This window comes from Cavia porcellus, unplaced genomic scaffold (genome assembly GCF_034190915.1).
Source record: "Cavia porcellus strain 051 isolate PalLab524CR breed Dunkin Hartley unplaced genomic scaffold, mCavPor4.1 scaffold_8, whole genome shotgun sequence".
Taxonomy (NCBI): domain Eukaryota; kingdom Metazoa; phylum Chordata; class Mammalia; order Rodentia; family Caviidae; genus Cavia; species Cavia porcellus.
In genome coordinates this window covers 41,009,647-41,030,053 of record NW_026947491.1, presented here as the reverse complement: position 1 = coordinate 41,030,053, position 20,407 = coordinate 41,009,647, and the positions used below count along the sequence as shown (strand labels likewise).

Sequence of the window (20,407 nt, the reverse complement as noted above, 5' to 3'; positions counted from 1 at the left end):
GTAGAGGAAAAGAGAATATGCATCTTACATTTCTGCTAAATAGGGTAAAGAAAAAGTAGAAGTCTAAGCGTTACAGTCTGTGTTTGGACAGCCAAGGGCTTTAGCTGTTCACCCATCCAGAAAATGAAAATACCAAAGGCCCAGGGGTCCAACTTCTGGAGGGTCTCTGAAAGCAATAAAGAGGTAAGTATTTTTACGAATCACAAAGACGTATAAATCATGTCATTTTTCTTTCTCCCCAGTCAAAAACATTTTATCAGAAAGCATATAAATTAAGACCAAACTATGCACAGCACATAATAAAAATTAATCTAAAATAAATGGGTATAAGTGTCCCTACTTCTGATACTGCGACCACATCCAAGAGTGAACTGTTGTTAACAAATTTTTATGCATACTTCCAAATACTTTCTATATTGATTGGTCAGTCTTAGGTTGCTAGGATAAAATGCCTGACGTACACAGGAGGAAGGGCATATTTTGGTTCAATTTCAGAGTTTTCAATCCATAGCAGGCTAGCTCCAAATAGAACATCATGGTGGTAAAGGGAAGCTGTGAACCTTAAAGGAAGGGGCCAGGATTCAGATATAGTCCCTAAGGTCACAATTCCACCTACACAGAAGTATGTTTTACTAATCTCCTAGGTGTCTCTCAAGGCAATCATGCTGACAATCAAGATTAATTATCACACTATCTATGTATATTCAATATTCTGTAAATCCCTTTTCTTCCTCACAAGTATATGAAATATAGCATTCTTCCTTCAGTCTCTGTCTCTCTCTTAAAACCAATGCATTTATTTTGGGTAATCGTTGAAATTCTCAAGATGAAATAGATGCTGTAACAGCTGCTCTCTTGGGCTTAGCTGTTGTTTCTTCACCAAATCTTTGCCTAAATCTGCGATAAACAGTATTTAAGTGCCTCATTTGCCCAGTTTCAGTGGTATTTCATCTTTTAGCCTTTGCACTCCAGTTACACTTTCTCTTATGCTTGGCAGAGTAGCCACATTTGCCACAGGTCGACTTCTGAAGGTGTTAGGTTTTAAAGCTACAGTGGTGGCACAATGTGTACACCACGACACTTTCCAAAGGATGACATTTCCTTTGTCATCTCGTTTGTGCTGCCAAGACCAAAGAGCCAGTTTCTTTTTGGTGACAGATTCTCACTATGTAGGCCAGGCTGGCCTTGAATTCACAGCAATCCTCCTGCCTCAGCCTACTGAGTGCTGGTAATATAGGCATGCACCACTATACCTGGTCTTCCTTTATTTTAGATATTTTTACTTCAATCTTAATGTTTATTCCTTATTCATACATCTGGATCATCTTGATTCAGTGAATTACTATGTGGACATAACATAGTACAGTCATTTACCACATTTCCTAATGGTGGATTATACTCCACCATTGCTGGTGTGTATGTTCTACTTTACATCCAGGCTGGCCTCCAACTCCTAGTCTCAAGTGATTTTTCCATCTCAGCCTGTCTAGTGTTGGAACTACATGAATGTAGTACCACTCCTGGCATGTTATACCCTTTAAAAAAGGGCTTTCTAACATGTTCCCTAATGTGGAACTCAGCTATAGCTATGGTAGACAACAGAAAAGAAAAAGATCTCCTGTAGGTAATCAGCAAAAGAAATATTCCTAGGAAGCAGAACCAGGGCTGTCAGATGAAACTTCATCATCAGGTCAGAGACTCAGATATTCTTGTTCAGTAAGACTTAATTACTTCTTTTCCAAGTGAGAGTTTCTACTTATAATTATTTTCTTCTTTCTCTACTTGGAGGTAGGGGCATTTAGTCACAACATTTACTTATGACATCCATGTCTAAACCCATGAAATATCTGAAATTACTCAGAACACATAGCCTTTTAGCTAAATGTACTAACCAGAAGAGAATTTCTAGATGCTGCCATTTAGAAGGAAGTAGGTATGCTCTCATTTTTAGAAAGAAGAGAGATACTAAATAATGAAGGGGAGGACTGAATATTCATTCTCCTTTTCTTCCCATCAGAAGTTCAATGTTGGGCTGGGGATTTAGCTCAGTGGCATAAGCGCCTGCCTTACAAGCAGCAGTTGTGAGTTCGATCCCTGGTACCGATAAAAACGAAAAAGACAAAAAAAAAAAAAAAAAAAAAAAAAGAAGTTCAATGTTGCTGAATACCAATGTGCTTTGTAAAAACCTGTAGTTCCTATAGATAGGCATGTGTTTAACCACTGGGATATAAACAAAATTCACAGGGCAGGGAGTTATAGAAAAGCTCTTTCAAGGACTATTACTTAGCAAGCATGTAACATTTTGATCTTTGACTGAAGCCTTCAGAGTTAGTTTTTCACCAGAAGCACATTAAGGATGGCTGAGTACAACACAACCTGGTTCCCTAATGTCATCTTGGAGATGTCTTACCAAGCCCTGCACCTTTTCACTCTTCATCTCTGGACTTTTCACTTCATGAGAAAAAAAGAAATACACTGATTTAGGCCCCTCAATTGCATGCACTCAAACTCATCCTCAAACTGATACAGACAGAAGCTATACACTATTGAGAAATTAGACAAATTTATGTTGAAAAAAACTCCCAGAATTTTCAGAGCTCAATCAGGCATTAAAAAGCTGAGTGTCTTCAGCAAGTTTACTCTGACAGCTACAAATATGCCACCTATGGGTTGCCCATAACTATGCCAGGTTAACCAATCAGAGCATAGTTGTTTAATTTTTTAAATTTTTATTTAAAGAGAAAAAAATGAAAACAGAAAAAAGGGTAGAAATAATACATAATTTCAAAAAAATAAACAGTAAGAAATCACTAGTTGATAAGATTACATATTATCATCTTAGAAATAGTTGTTCAAGTTACAAAATTAAAGCATACAAAGTAGACATTTAAATAGTGAAACTGCAAACAGTTCTGTTCAACAATCCAACAAAAACTTAGTAATATGGTTATCTGTCTTACACACTTAAACATACATGCAGTTATAGCCTTTAGAGCACTTTCTTTTCCTCTTTTTTTTATAATAACAATTACACATTTTGGGTTTTATTACTCCTTCAGTTTTTATTATTTTTTTTGAAGAGAATAAAACCAAATGTGACAAAACAAAATAGAGATAGTCAAAATGAAAGGATGGTCATAGTACATGATGTAAAAATAAAATACAATGTGATCAACAATGGTTACCATAATGCCTCTTGCTATCTTCAAAAGAACTGCCCATATCATCAGGTATCATAAAATTGAACAAAACAGTACAGAACAAAATCAATAAAGATGAAACACTGGAGACATTACAGGACTTCAGAAGAAGTTAGTAGTTAGAGCAGAATGGGTATCAGAGTGAATCTTATTGTCTTCAAAGTAGTTGTCTATATTCTCAGACTTGATATTAGCAAACAAAACAGAATAGAATAGAGTAAAATCAGTCAAAACAAGACAGTGAAAGCAATACAGGGCTTCAAAATCAAGTTAATAAGAAATAAAAAATGGTTACCATAATATATCCTGCTATCTTTGGAATAGCTGTCCATACCATCATTTCTAATACAAGAAGACAAACTGGAACAGAATAAAACCAAACTAAACAGAACGACAAAAACAATATGGGTTTCAAACCATGATAAAAGATAAGCAATGGCCACTGCCTTCCCTTTTTAGACAATTGCTACCCTTTCACTTTCTTTTTTTTATTTTATTTTTTAAATTTTTAAAAAAATAATTTAAAGAAAGACTAAACAAAACAGAAAATAGGTAGAAATAATACATACTTTCAAAGAAAAAAATAAACAGTAATAAATTACCAATTGATGTTTACTATTGTCCTCTTACAAATAATTGTTCAAGATAACAAAAGTTGAACATGTAAGTGGGAATTCAAACAGTGAGATTGCAAATAGTAACCAGAGCATAGTTTGCCAGTAACTTAAGGACATGGCTACCACCAACACTAAATATGTACAGTTACCAGATTTTGGTCTAGTTTCCAAGATAAAACTTATTTGCTATTTGGATCAACTTTAGTTTTTATCAGCTCCAGAACTCAGATATTTTATGACAAAATTAAGAAAATGTGTTTAATAGATTTCTGCAAATTACCAGATAATTCAGAGAGCTTAATTATATGATACTGGAAAAGTCAAACTTTTACTAAAGAGTAAGTATCTCTGAAGCCAGGTGTGGCAATTCATGCCTGTAACCCTAACTCTTGGGAGGCTGAGGCAGGAGGATCACTGTAAGTTTATGGCCAGACTGGGATACAAAGTAAGTTCAAGAACAGCCTGTACTACAGAGTGAGACCCTGTCTCAACGAGGAAGAGGAAGAACAACAAAGGGGAAGAAGGGCAAGAGGAGAAAACGAGGAAGAAGAGGAAAAAGGAGGAAGAGGAAGTAGAAGAAGAGGGGAAAGCGGGAAGAAGCTAGAAGAGGGAGAGGGAGAAGGAAGAAAACAAATTATCTTCATTTATGACATCTAAAGTTTCTTCTTTCAGATTAGATTTCACTAGATTTGCCTACAATTGAATATTTTCCTGTCATTACTTAAAATTCCTGTCATTACCTTTCTAATACATCCCTGTCATTACCTAACTCAGAATTTTGTTTTTAGTTTGTAATCAGTGAGAAAGGAAAAAGGCAGTGAGCTGGGACACAAATGATTAGCTCAACCTGGCCTTCTTTTTTTTTTTTTGAGACAGGGCCTCGCTTTGTAGCCTAGGCTAGCCTTGAACTCTGCAGCAATTTTCTTGTCTCAGATCCTAAGCGCTGGGATTACAGGTATGCACCATCATGCCCAGCTTCTGGGCTATTATTTCTATTCTTACCAATTTAAAGGTAGGTTAAAAAAAAAACCCATCTACCTCAAAGGATTGATATGAAGATTACATATGAATGTCTGGGAAAAAATTGGACCATGAAGTACTATGAACATGAAAATTATTTAACAAAACACTAATTTGTAAAGAAGAAGCAACCTTCATAGTACTAGCAAAGGAGTTTACATCACATCACTAAAGATCAGTACTTTCAGGACAGAAAGGACATAAAGATATAAATTGGTGAAATGAAGTAAAATTCTGTAGCTTTCAATTTGGTAAAATAAGACTGGCCACGTGTTGGTAACTGGTTGAAGCCAACAGAGGCTCACAGTACTTGAAATATGCTTGGAATTTTCTATAAAAGGTAAATTTTAAAAAGCACCTCAATAATAAGGATGATACCTTAGTAGTTTTATTTTTATTTTTTTAATTGGTACCAGGGATTAAACTCAATTGTGCGCTTGCAAGGCAGGCGCTTATGCTGCTGAGCTAAATCCCCAGCCCCACCTTACTAGTTTTAGCTTGACATTTCATTTTCAAAATATAGCTGAAACTATCATTTAGAAATTTCAAGATACACTATTCAATGTAAATCCGATCTCACCTCTGAGAAACAGTATATAGTATCTCTGCAACATTCTCAACATGAAACTTAAAATGGGCCACATTACTCTTTTCTTTTCACCCAGGTTAGATTCTAGGCTTCTAGAATCTATTTTAATCAGCTTTTAAAAGCCTTTTAGTCACAATACTCTGAATTCTCAATTCATTGCCTTTTCTTCTTACTTACTGACAGAGACAATGAGTGAAGACTGAGTACAAACAGAAAAAGAAAATTCTGAGTTAACCAATGACAAGAATGGATATATTCAATTGTAGGCAACCTAGTGAAATCTGATTGTGCTAAAGCTTTTTTTTTTTTTAATTGTTGTTATTTTGTTTTTGTTATCCAGATAGATAAAAAGTCCCAGCAGAAGTGTTTAATCAATGGAGGGAAAAACAGAATAAAATGAGATCCTGCCAGGCTTGGCTGTGCACAGCCTGTAATCCCGTTATTTGGGAGATTGAGGCAGGAGGATTACAAATTCGAGGTTAGCCTGATTTAACTTAGTGAGACTTCTCAAATAAAATTAAAAGGGCTAGGATATAAAAACTTTTTACTAATAGCACTTAGTGGTAGACTGTTTACTAGTATGTTTGAGGCCATGGGCTAAATTCCCAGCAATATAAAACAAAAATCAAACCAAACCAACAAAATCAACAGAACCCAAGCACCTGTAGGATATTTTATTTTCCTAAGGTTGATATTTTGGTGTCAGATGACATGATGCAATCTCTTAATCACTGAACTTTAAATTAAAAATATTTCTGAAATATTCAAACTTGAACCTATTTTAAAAAGAGACTTTCAAAAAACTTTCTCCTGTAATGACTCACATGCCAGCACAGTACAGCTGCTCAAAATTGATGAACTAACCTGGTATGGTCGTGTACCTGTAATTCCAGTATCTGGAAGTAGAGGCAAGGAGGCTGTAAATTTGAGCCCAGCTTGGGCAATTAGTAACTTACTGAAATACTGTCTTAAAATACAAAATAATCTAACATCCCTTCATTATGAAAAAAAACCCTGAAAAACATAGGTATAGAAGGACTTTTTCTCAATCTGATAAAAGTTATTTATGACAAACCTACTGCCAACACCAGAATAACCACTATCAACATCATATACATGGAGAAAAAGTCCATATATATGATATATGAAAGTTTCATATCATATATGTAAGTTTTTCCTCTAAAATCAGGAACAAAACAGATAAATCCATTATCATCACTCCTGTTTAATACTATACTTGAAACTTTAGCCAGAACAGTGAGCAAGAGAAAGAAATAAACAGGATATGCACAGAAAAGGAAGAAGTCAAGCTATCCTTATGTGCAGATGACACAGTCCTTTTCACTGAAGGCCCAAAAAATTCCATCAGGATTCCTAAATATAATAAACAAATGCAACAATGTAGCAGGATACAAAAATCAGTAGTGTTTCTGTATACCAATAATAAATCCACTGAAAAAAATTAGGAAAACAATACTATTCATAATAGTTTCAAGAGAAAGTAAACACTGTCAGGTGTGGTGGCACATGCTTGTAATTCCAGCACTCAGGAGGCTGAGGCAGGATGACTGCTGTGAGTTCAAGGCCAGCCTGGACTACATAGTGAGTTCAAGACTGGTCTGACTCACAAAGCAAGACTCTGCCTCAAAAGAATAAAATAAAATAAATTTTTAAGAAGTTAAAAAAAAATAGAATAAAACAAAACAAAGAAACCAATTTAGGAGTTAGTCTAAAAAGGAAGTCCAAGAGCTCTATAATGAAAACTATAGTACTCTAGAACACGAGTTCAAAAGCAATAGAAGTGGTGGGTATCAGAAGATGGAAGGTATTTCCTATTCCTGGATAGTCAGAACTAGTATTGTCAAAGCAGCCATACTTCCAAAACTAATGCACAGATTTAATGAAATCTCAATCCAAATTCTAACATTTTTCTTCACAGAACTAGAGAAAACAATTCAGATTCATAGGGAACCAGGAAAGACACAGAATACCAAAAATGATTCTGGGCAACAAGAGCAAAGCGAGAGACATCACAATCCTGGACTTCACATCGTATTACAAAGCTATGGTGACAGAAACAGCATGGTACTACTGGCACAAAAAGAACTATGTGGGTCAGTAGAACAGTATACAGGATGCAGAAACAAGCCTAAGCATTCAGTTATGTGATCTTCCACAAAGAGGCCAAAAATACACACTGGAGGAAAGATAGTATCTTTAACAAATGGTGCTGGGGAAACTGGCTATTCACATGCAGAAAATGTACTAAACTAAAATAATGGGTCAAAGATCTAAATATTAAAATAGAAACAATCTGCTGGAAGATAAAATAGGTAAAACTTGGGTCTGAGGATACAGTTCAGCAGCACAGTGCCTGCCTGGCAAGCATGAGGTCGTAAGTTTAATTTCCGATACCAAAAACCCAAAACCAAACAAAAACAATACAAGAAAGAAAGAAAGAAAAGTAAGTAAAACTCTTCAAGACATGGGCAAGGACATTTTGAACAGAACACCAATTGCACAAGAAATAACATCAAGGATTAACAAATGGAATCACACCAAATTAAAAAGCTTTTGCTTTGCAAAGGAAACGCCAACAGAGTGAAGAGATATCCTATGGACTGGGAAAAAAATTTTGCAAGCTACCCCTTGGACAGAAAATTAACATCTAGAATACATTAAAAGCTAAAAAAAATTTAAAGCTCTCAAAACAAAATGCCCAGTCAAAAAATGGGCAAGTGAAATGAACAGACATGGCCAGTAAATACATGAAAAAGTGTTCAACATCTCTGTAGAAATGCAAACTAACACAACACTGAGATTCTATCCTACTTCAGAAAAAATGGCTATCATCAAGAAATCAAATAAGAAAAAATGAACTGGCCATGTAATAAAACTGGCTTTGTAATATGATGTGAAGTCCAGGATTGTGATGTCTCTTGCTTTGCTCTTGTTGCCCAGAATTGTTTTTGCTATTCTGTGTCTTTCCTGGTTCCCTATGAATCTGAGTACTATTTCTCTACTTCTGTGAAGAAAGCTGTTAGTATTTAGACTGAGATTTCAGATATCAGTTTTGGAAGAATGGCTGCTTTGACAATACTAGTTCTGGCCATGCCTATAATCTCATTTGGGAGACTGAAACAGGAGGATTGCTCTGAGTTCCTGGGCCACATAACGAGTTCAAGGCCAGCCTGAGTAACATAGTGAGACCTTGTGTCAAAAACAAACAAACAAATAAAACCCAAAAAAACAAAATAGAAATTCCATTTAACCCAGCTATTCCCCTTCTAGATTTCTCAAGAGTTAAAGATATATTACAATGACACATGCACATCCATATTTACAGTATAATTCATAGTAATTAAAGCTTATAAGTGGCCTGTATATCCATCAACAGACATGAATGAAGGGAGAAATGTGGTATTTATACATCAGGGAGTACTACTCTGTTACAAAGACTGTATCTGAGTTATCTGGAGGAAAATGGATGCACCTTGAGAACATAAATGTCCAGTGAAAATAAATCAGATACAAAAGCTGAAAAAAAATTTTTTTTTTGCAACAGGATCTTGCTATATAGTTCAGGCTGGCCTTAAACTCACTATGTAGTACACACTGGCCTCAAAATCATAGCAATCCTTCTGCTTCAACCTCCTGAATACTGGGATTATCGGTGCGTACCACCAGGCCTGGCTAAAAGCTTAAAAACTGAATAGTTTCCCTTTTATAAAGAAACCCAAATACAAATAAAGAACAAAATAAAAGATGGACAACAGAAAACAGGAAGGTAGACCTTTTTTTTTTTTTTTGTCTTTTTTCTTTTTTATCAGTACCGGGGATCGAACTCACGACTCTGCTTGCAAGGAAGGCGCTTATGCCGCTGAGCCAAATCCCCAGCCCCTGAAGGTAGATCTTTTGCAAATAGGAAAGGGGCCAAAAATATGGAGGAAAGGAAGGGGAATGGAATAAAAAAGAATTAAGACATTTTATATACAAATAATTCCCTATGATGAATATAATCATTATATATTACAAATATGTACAAATAAAAACAAAACAAACCAAAGGGCTGGGGATGTAATTCAGTGCAAAGGCCCTGGGTTCAATCTCCTGTATGCCAAAAAAAGAAACACACACACACACACAAACACGTATATATTTTTTCCTTCTTTTTCTTCTTCTTCTTCTTTCTCTCCTGGTACTGGGTACAGGGAACCAAATTCAGTACCTCACACTTGCTAGGTAGGCACTTATGCCACTGAGCTATATCCCCAGCTCCATATATGAGCTCTTACTGGCACATTCATATTGAGCTTCTGTTTAAAAGGATTGGGAGCCAGAACCTACTATTTATGTAACAGACAACAGCATTAATTAAAGATCGAACATCTTACTTGCTTCAGCTTTCACTTTGTCCATTTCAGCAAGCAGTGCCACTTCTCGATCCATTAAACTGGAAAAAGACGACAAAAGAAAAATGTTTAATCAGAAACTCCAACACAAAAATAGCACATTACTAACTGTGAAAGATGACTTTTGTTCACTAAAAGCATACTACCCAGTCATTCTATGGATCACATGAAAATTTTGATGTCTTACTTTTAACATAGAATATTTTAGGGTTTCCAATAAAATAAATAGACACAATTCCTCTTCACCAGTATGTATTTACTATAAACCAGCTGCTAGAAGTCTAAGAATTGAGAACCAGTAGATGGCAGTAGCAAGCTACAAAATGTTTCTCAGTTGTGCTAAAGCAAATCTGTGAAAATGATTTATTTTCAAATACACATTGATATATTTACTACATTTTGGTTTATAAGATTTGGCAACTTTACTTCCAATAAATTTTACTAGGAAATATCCTGCTAGCACAGTGATGGTGAACCTTTTAAAGGCTTTCAATGATAACAAACATCCTGCCGCAGTACACGTGTCATAGATTGGCACCATCACTGTGCTAGGGCATATTTATTCATAATTAGGATTTGTGTATCTTCAAAGCTGATCACAGTTGCATCAAGTTAACTGGCACTTGGAGAAAAGCCAAAACCCATTTCTGATAAGCATTTCATAGTAATCTGGAAAGTATGGAATCAGAAGTTCTTGGTATACTTTCACAGAAAAAAAATTAAATGGGAAATCAGAACTTTTTCCAGTGCAAATGCAAATGGTTTACAGGTAAAGCTTTTTACATGTCCTTATAGAAGAGCCCAAAACCTTCTATGAATAGAGATTGGGAGTTCATTCTTTTTTTTTTTTTTTTTTTTAATCAGTACAGGGGATCAAACTCAAGACCACCTGCTTGCAAGGCAGATTCTTATGCCGCTGGGCTAAATCCCCAGCCCAGGAGCTCATTCTGATTTCTCCTTTTCAATGGGAGTACTATCACAGTGTCAATAAAAACCCGCTTTTGCCTCTACTTGTAAAAGCAATCATACACACACGCCCATTAACACCAATTCAATTTAGCTCAATATGTAGCTATGTTAGCAAAAAGTAGTTAATATAGACGTTACAGTGTGAGATATACAAAAATGTGTAAGGCAAGGTCATTTCCTTAAGGAGCAAAATCCTTTATAATGAAGTGCCAGAGAACACAGTGTTGATAATTATTATGCACAGTGTTAATAAAAAGACTTGTAATAAATAAATTCATTGGCATGTTAATTCAAAAGCACCAGACTGGAGAGACAATACAAGTATTGTGGGGTAGCCATACTTTGCTAAGAAAGTATTCCCAAACCTTGGCAATATTTTGCTCCAAGAACTCTAGCAGCATTTGGAATACCTAAAAGGCAAAACAAAAGCACAACTGAGACAGGAGGTGCCAGGCCTAAAGTTTTACATTACTTCTTTTCTATTGCCAGGTTACCTGAAGATGTGTCTACTATCTGATAATTTCTTTGTCTCTGACAAAGCTTGTAAAATATTAAAAGACTTGAACAAACTTGTAAGCTTTTCGCAGCTTACAAACTTTATCGTAAAAAGTGGGCTATCACGAGATGTTTCACAAAGAAAGTAAGTTCTGAGTCGACACAATCAGATATTTTTGTGACAATATGAGCTAATATGTTGTGACTTTTTTTCCCTGTGAGAATAAATGAGTTGCGTCTATTAAAACTTGTGTTTCTTTTTGTTTTTTTCTTACCAGTACCAGGGATCAAACTCACGACCACACACTTGCAAGGCAGGCTCTTATGCCGCTGAGCTAAATCCCCAACTCAAACTTGTGTTTCTTTACTGGCTTATTGGTGATCACAAGAAATTCATAGGGCAATGCATGAACAACATGTGAATCTTCCATTAAAAACTGTTTTCATCTCTACACTAACGGTGAATAAAAGCAGTAGCTATTCTATTTCTGTTTGCCGCGTTCCCATCTACTGTGATGCTGGCCTAGCATTAAAAAGAGGATCTCCTGGTTAACTAGGAGATATGTTGGGATATTTTCTCTGTGAAAAGTTTGGTTGACATTTATAATTTTCCACTAAAATTTTCACAGGTCTTTAAAATACAAAAATGAGTAAGTGTTCAAATGTGTAACATTTTGTTTGTTTTGTTTTGTAGTTCTGATGATTATATCCTGGCCTTTACAAAGAGCTGTATATCCAGCCTTTTTTACTTTAAAACATGGTCTTTTTTTTTAAGACATGGTCTTACAAAGTGTTGCAGGCTGCATTTGAACTTGTGATGTTCCAGCTTCAGCCTCCCAGACTGCTAGGATATGTCACTATGGCTGGCCAAATGTAAAAATAACTCTTAATGAGGTGGAAGGATCAATGAGGGTCAGAGTCAGCCTGGGCTACACAGTGAGTTCAAGGTTAGCCTTAATTTACATATTGCTAGATGCTGTCGCAAACAAAAGTATATATGTGTATGTATATTGTATATGTTAGTGCACACCTGTAATCCCATATATTAAACAGGTCAAGGCAGAAAAATCACAAGTTTGAAGCCAACCTGGGCAACTTAGCAAAAAACCTACCTCTAAGTTGAAAAAAATAAGAGGTAGGAATATAGTTCAGAGGTCTCTAGGTTCAATCTGTAGTACTACAAGAAGAAAAAAGGTAGACTGTATTAATATTTTTGTGGTTGTATAGAAGTGTGACCCATTATTAAGGGGTTCTGTTTTTCATTTTTTGGTTTTTTGAGACAGGCTCTCTTATGTAGTTCAGACTGGCCTTGAATATACTATGTAGCCAGGCTACTCTTAAACCTATGATGATCCTCCTGCCTCAGCCTCCTGTGTACATGGACTACAGGTGTGTGTCACCACGCCTGGCCTTACGATTAACTTTCTAATAAAGTAATTTAGCTAAGACTTCACAACTTTTCCTGAGCTACACAGTGGTTCCAGGGTGTAACTGTAGCCTACAGCTTAAAAAATACCTATGGTTTAAAGTAATAGTTTTTTGTTTTTTTTTTTGTCTTTTTCGTTTTTATCGGTACCAGGGATCGAACTCACGACTGCCTGCTTGCAAGGCAGGCACTTATGCCACTGAGCTAAATCCCCAGCTCCAAAGTAATAGTTTTAAAATGTGATAACTGCAAGCAATGAGCCCTCTCAGTGAGCAATGAAAGACTCATTCAGATTGTCAGATTTCCTGTAACTTTGTACACTCCAATATTGCAGGTGACTAAGCTTCTCTAAGTGTCTGATAAACTGGCTTGTGAAACTGCTAATAAAACTTACTCAATATTGCTGTGATCCTATTTGAATGGTCTTTATTTCTTTTCCTCCCTATAAGAATTTTTTTATTAGCTGGACATGGTGGCTCACACCTGTAATCCCAGCTCAGGAGGGATCCCTATAATCCCAACTCCGGAGGCTGAGGCAAAAGGATCACTGCGAGTTCGAGACCAGCCTGGGCTACAAAGTGAGCTCAAGGCCAACCTGAACTGAATAGAGAGACCCTGTCAAAAAGACCAAAAAAAAAAAAAAAAAAAAAAAAGAATTTTTGTATTATCTTTAAATTTGCCAAATTTATTCTAATGCTTCTGTGTAATTTAGTTGCTTAGATTAGCCATTCTTGCATTATCCACATCTCAAAGATATATTGTGTGCTTATCATTTGAAGCAAGTTCTTTAATTAATATATCTAACACATAGCTACTAACTTTGATTTTGGTTTCTGCTTCAGTAATTCCTTACTGCCAAAATTTTAAAATTATCATTTGTTTACGGTTATTCATTAGAAAAATAGTATTATAGTGGAAACCTAAATGTAGCAATTCTACAGTCAATTATTTTAAAGGACAATATTCTAAAACACTAAAAAATGTTCTTAGAAAATATTTGTACTTGCTTTTATTTGCTCAAAATCTAAAACGTACTTATTCTAGTTTCATTAGCCAAAACAAAAATTCAAGCAAAGCCAATGCAAACACGTTTTGCCTCTGAAGTCTTCCTCTCATAAAAGAGGGGGTGGGATGGTAGCTCAGTGCATTACCACCACAATAACAAAACAAAAACCCATCATGTAGGTAGCTAGATGAGTTGATCAACTACAACTGAAATGAAAGAAATAACTTATTACATCAAATTTGATCATGATGAAAATTCTGATGAGTCTTTCTTTGCAGAGTTCTTTACAAAGTAGGCAGGCACTGATAGGCATGGTAGCACATGTCTGAAATCTTAGTATTGGGGAGGCTGAGGCTGAAGGGTTGCTGTGAGTTTGAGGCCAGCCTGTGCTACAAACTGAGTTCAAGGCCAGCCTGAACTATATAGTGAAAAAAAAAAAAAGACAAAAAAACGAAGTGGATAAGTGATTCTTTAAGAATCTGAAATAGTTTTTCATTAGTTTTTTTTTGAAACGTAAATCTTGCGATGTAGCCCACTTTGAGAACTTTTTCTTTCAGTCTGCCAAGTATTAAGTGTGGACCACCATGTCTGGTCTAACTTATTTTTTTCCCCCCAGTACTAAGCACTGGACTCACGATAATGCGCTTGCCAGGCAGGTGCCTGGTCTGACTAACTTAAGAAGTTAGAACATAAACTAGTATGTATGGGTGAATGGAAGGGGATACTGAGAATTTAACCACTTAACAGTTTACCCCGGCCAGGTATGGTAGTGTACACCTGTAATCCCAGCACTAGGAGACTGAGGCAGAAGGATTGTTGCAAGTTTGAGACCAGTCGAAGGTACAAAGTAAGCTCAATGCCAGTAACTGCATAGCGAGACCTTGTCTCAAAAAGACAAAAATGGACCAAAGAAGGACATGGCTCAGTGGCACAGTACCTGCCTGGCAAGTGCAACTATTGCGAATATAACAAGATACATTATAGTAGCCATTGTTGATTTTCTATTATTTTGAAGTTTAGCATCATTTTTATTGTTTTATTTTGATTGGCTTTATTTTATTTTATTTCATTTTAGTCTAAAAAAAAAATTCCTGATTGGATTCCCTGTACCAAAAACAAAACAAAACAAGAAATAGTGTACCCCAAGTCTGTTTGCGTAACTATACCGAGCAGCACTGAAAATTTTAAGATACACCATACAAAAAAATGAATAAATTTGATTAAATTGTCATATTTGTATTTTCTATATATTACCTTATTAAAATTAATGGAAAATGCAGTTGTCATCCTATTTAAATTACTGCACTGTTAAGTAGTTAGTCCAGAGTCTTTGCACTAAATTATATCCTCTTTTAAAAAAATATTTATTTTGAGGCTGGGTGTGGTGGTACATATCTATAATCCCAGAATTCAGAAGGGTGATGGCAGGAGGATCAAGTTTGAGGACAAACTGGTCTACATAATGAGTTCAAAGTCAGTCTGCCCTAAAAATTGAGACTCTAACAAAAAACAAAGCAAAACAAAAAACAGACAAAATTATTTTGATGTAGGATCTCACTAAATTCCTTAAAATGAGTTCAAATTTGCAACCCTCTTATCTCCGTCTCCCAGTGTTTAGTTTAGAAGTGTACACCATCAAGCATAGTCAAAATATAATCCATGGTTCTTATGACATATGTCCTTAAAGGGAGACTTTTTCTTTGTGTTTTTTTTCAATGGCCAAGAGTATTTCAATTCTAAAGTAATTCTAAGGTATGACTTCAATGGTATTCTATGATCTGCTGAGGAAAAACAATCAGTAGCAATCAATCTGTATCACTGTTCAGGTATCTAATCAGTAAGAGAAAATGGTTAAGCCTACATAGTATGTGACTGACCAGAGATTTGAAATCATGATTTGTTTGAATCTTCTCTCTGGAAGAATGGAATATCTAAAGTTCCAGATATAGGGAAGATATTTGTAGAGTAGGAAAGTAAAGACTGCAGAACAAAGCCAACAAGGATGCCTGCTGAGGCACAGGAAATGGAAGAATAGTGGGATAATGTCACGTAATACCAGGAATTTTTTTGATGCAGAGTCTTACTATGTAGTTTGGGCTGGCCTCAAACTTGTGGTGATCCTCTTGCCTCAGTCTCCTGAGTGTGTGCCACCATACCCAGCTATTGAATTTTAAAAACTGAATATAAAAAAAAGTACATTTTAGCCAAGTGAGTAATACATACCTAATCCCAGTTACTCAGGCAAGTGAGGCAAGAGATCAAAAATTTGAAAGCAGCCTGGCTAATTTAGTGAGATCCTGTCCTAAAATAAAATTTAAAATAGGTTGGACACTGGTATAGTGCTGCTGCATGCCTATAATCCTAGTATTTGGGAGACTGAGGCAGGCAGATTACTGTGAGTCTGAGGCCGGGTTGGGTTACGTAGCAAGTTTAAGGCCAGGCTAAGCTATATAACAAGACCCTGTCTCAAAAATACACAAATAAACCAACAAAACTAAAATGGGCTGGAAATGCAGCTCAACAGAATACTTGTTTAACATGCATGAGGCCCTGAGTGCTAGCCCCAGAATGGAGGTGGAGGATGTTGGATAGAGTATTCTTTCTTATAGTTTTAAGAGTATTCTTTCTTATAGTTTACTGAATTTACAAACTACTTTCATAGGCTTACCCCAAATCTAGTTCAGTTTCCTAATAACTAAATTTCTTAAGTCACAAAAATCTTCTCACGGTGGGGTTTCTCTGTTACATTGCCTTTCAGCTGAGGAATAAATAATGTGTGACATTTACCAACCAGTCTCATGCCTTCTCAACCTTAGGCAGGGAGGGTGAGCCTTCAAGAAATTATGGGACAAGACTATAAATTACTGGGTCAGATCACAGAGATTCAAGAGCCAGGTAGGTGCGTTAGTGCCACCTGTAATCCCAGAAATCAGGAAGCTGAGGTAGGAGGATCACTGTGAGTTCAAGACCAGTCAGAATACACAGTAAGACCCTATCTCAAAACAAAACCAAAACTAAGATCACATAGGTTCAAATATTGGATCTGCAACATAGCACATCATGTTACATAAACTACTTAAGACTCAAATCCCTTGTTAATGTGAGAGAATAAAGACCCTCAAGAATTATACAGGCAAGTTAATAGAAATAAGATTATCAAGATACTAGCCATTCAAAAATTGAATGATAAATTGGAACTATAACAGTATGCACATTTTTGACAGTACATTATTATATTCCTTCTTTTCTGTACTTTTTAGATTTTTTTTGAGGCATACTGGTTGATAAAATTATTTTTTAGTTCTTAACATCTCCATATATCCTTTAAATTTAAGAAACTGAAAGCTTTTGGTAAAATTACTTTCTCTTAATTTAGTATTTTTAAAGAACAGAACACAAATTTAGAAGTTGGGCTCAGTAATGCATGCCTGTCATCCCAGAACTCCGGGAGAATGTGTCAACAGGAGAATCACAAATTCAAGCCCTGGCTGGGCACTTTAGCAAGATCCTGACTCAAAATAAAAAATGGCTGAGGATGTAACTCAGTATAAAGGTACAGGTTCAATCCCTGGCACTGCAAGGAAAAACAAACCAATACACAATCAGCCCAATAAAGAATCACCTATGAAAAATTTCAATCTTAACTGCACACCTAATATGACTTTATGTGTTGTATAACTTTAATTTGCGGGGAGTGGTTTAGGTAGGGGGCTAGAGCTTTGAATGAAGTGCTGGGCACAAGCTAGGTAAATGTTACGCCACCATTCCTAGACCCTAATCTCAAATTTCTTAACAATCTCTTGACCTTATTATGCATTTCTTCCCCCTCCTTTTGTTAAATGATCTCACTATATAGTTTAGGCTGGCATCGAATTCCAGGCAATTCTGCTGTTTCAGCTTCCTGAGTGGTGGGGATTATACAGTGTGCCACTATATCCATCCTTTTTACCCATTTCTCTTGAATCAAGTGGAAACTCTCCTCTTTAAAAATAAACCTTTGATTTTCACAAAATTGAAACTTTTTATTTAAAATGGAAACTGAGTAAGCATTGTTAACTTTTTTTTTTTACAAATACATTATATGACAACCTTCCAAAGAAGTTTATATACTCTAGAATCATATTCTACTCCATATCCCATCTCCTTCACAATCTTAAACTTAGGTCAACTAAAAGCCTCAAGAATGTAAAGCACATAACTATTATTAATTAACAAAAAAGGGTAAACTTAGGTCTAGAGATGATTATTATTAAGTCATCAGTAAGAACAGGTTTTTAGTTTTATACTTTGGAAAGCTGCTAAATTTACCTTCCACCAGGCATAGGTAGCTTAGATTTGGCATCAAAGTAAAAGGAGTCACCTATATAATTTACCTAGTTCCTTGTCAGAAGTAATGTAATCTTATTGCTGCCAATCTGTTAGAAGAAACTGCTTTTCAAATAATAAAAAAAAAAAAAAATCTCAAAAAAAAAGGGGCTGGGGATTTAGCTCAGCGGCATAAGCACCTGCCTTGCAAGCAGGCAGTTGTGAGTTCGATCCCCAGTACCGATTAAAAAAAAAAAAAAAAAAAATCTCAGAAGTATCTGCTTTTCTTTATTACTGTAACCACAACAAAAAATGGTTTTCTACATGACATTAGCTCCAAGGTCTGGTTTAGTGCCAAACAGAGTTAGTTCACCTATCAATTATGTCTTGAAGTAGCTAGTAGAAGGAATGTTGAAATAAGGTAGTTAAAAAAAACCCGATCAGCCAGAGAAAAGCCCTTTACACAAGTAGGAAAGAGTAGGTGTCTCCTCAAGTTAAATTGACCCTGTTGTTATGCCTGCTAATCAATACTAAATACACAGTTCCCAGGCAGGAAACCGTTTCATTTGTCATTTATTGAAGGAGGTTCCTCCTGGCTGGGTTCCAAGTCAGAAAGAAATCTCAAATAACTCCCGGAACTGTGTTTCCTGGTTCAGGCTTATTCTAAATGGAACTGCATCCTGTGGCTAAGAAATCATTAAACTGAACAAATGCAAGCTCAGAAGCCTATCAAAGCAAAATTGTGATGACCTATACTTAGCTCTTTATTTTTCCAAATATGCCAACAGTATCTGTCTGATACAACAAGAATCCAGTCCAAAGAGCTAGGAACTTCCCCCCAGAAGTTAAGAAGGAAGATAAAACAGTACCTAAAATTTTCAGATGCCTGAGCTTCATTTAGTTTTGGAGAACTGGACAAATTTAGATAAATACAGAAGTATAAAATGGCATGTCAAATTGGATAAGTGGCATCAACTAGTCCCCAAGACAGGAAATATGAACATTATAATAAGTAACTTGGCAAGGTATGATGACATATTCCTGTAAGCCCAGCACTCAGGAGGCTGATACAGGAGGACTACTGTGAGTTCCAGGCTAGCATGGGCTACACAGTGAGTTCCAGGCCAGCGTGAACTACAATGCAAGTCCCTATCTTAACATTTCCCCACCCTCAATACAGAAGACATGGCATTAAGCACATAGCTTTAAAATTGGAAAGGTTACATGCAAGGTTCAAGATGTGTAAACTACTAAATGTATTAACTCTCCTAAAATGTACTGTTTGGTTATGATGATTTAACTTTCTGGAGGTGTTATTTCACCTTCATGACTTCACTCCTCCAATTTCAGAGGCTAGGATAACAGAGGGGACCCAAACGCTTCTTCTTTCTGGCTTTCTTGTTTTGCACACAATGCCTAGACTAAGTTTGTAAACAAAAACATGGCTTGGCATAATCTAAGCAAGTCCACAGACAAGCAGCAAGAAAATGGCTGGATAGTTGGGAGGACGAGCAGGTCACGCTCTTAACAGACATAATCACCTCTTCTCATATTTCAGATATGGGCTGTACTCACAAATAAGCAGAATGGACATTCCTAAAATACTTAAATCAGCCCAGCTGTTTGTCTTCCTGTCATTTTGATTAATTTTGGTCCTAAAGTCTTTATTTTCAAAAACAAAGCCCTTATAAGACACAAATAATCCCCAGAACAGAACTGTATTTTCCATGTATAACATCTTGTTTTGTTTTGTTTTTGGTGGTACTGGGGATTAAACTCACAACCTCGCACTTGCCTGGCAGGCACTTATGACACTGAGCTAAATCCCTAGCCCCCATGTGTAACATCTTAATATTAAATAGTTAAACACACTTTTGTGTCCTAGAAAACATCAGTATGAATTTCTCCCTCAAAAGTAGCATGGTATACACATTCCTCTTGTAATCATAATGCACGCTAGCATTCAAAAGTCACACACACACACGCCATTGAGAAATCCAGTAGTAATATATATATATATATATATATATATATATATATATATATATATATTTTGGTACTGCAGATTGAACTGATGATCATGCGCTTGCCAGGCAGGTGCTTACACCACTGAGTTACATACCTGGCCCTAGTAATAATATTTTTTTAAAAAAGAAATTTTTTTCAAACTACCTCTTTAACTACTAAACTGGTTTCCCTTATAGGAGACATATTAATATATTTAGAGAAATGAGTACTTTAAGAAACAGTTTGAAAAACACAAAAATTAAAACAATTCAATGATTAATAAGGCGAGGTCACTTGGGTGAAGTTCAATAACAAGTACAAAAGGAAACAAAAACAGGTCTCTCTCTAATTTTTGTTCAAA

At 35.9% G+C, this 20,407-nt stretch overlaps 1 protein-coding gene and 1 pseudogene across 6 annotated transcripts in view; both read right to left on the bottom strand.

The window, feature by feature from the left end:
• The window catches only part of Spats2 (spermatogenesis associated serine rich 2), a 111,908-nt gene that overhangs the window by 9,534 nt on the left and 81,967 nt on the right, over positions 1 to 20,407 (bottom strand). For all 6 annotated transcript variants that reach the window (XM_063254703.1, XM_063254704.1, XM_063254701.1 and 3 more), the window contains one exon: positions 9,821 to 9,879. In XM_063254703.1, coding sequence (XP_063110773.1) covers positions 9,821 to 9,879 — 59 coding nt within the window. The remainder of the gene's footprint in view (positions 1 to 9,820; positions 9,880 to 20,407) is intronic.
• Positions 5 to 9,814, bottom strand: LOC134477300 (large ribosomal subunit protein eL37-like; annotated as a pseudogene).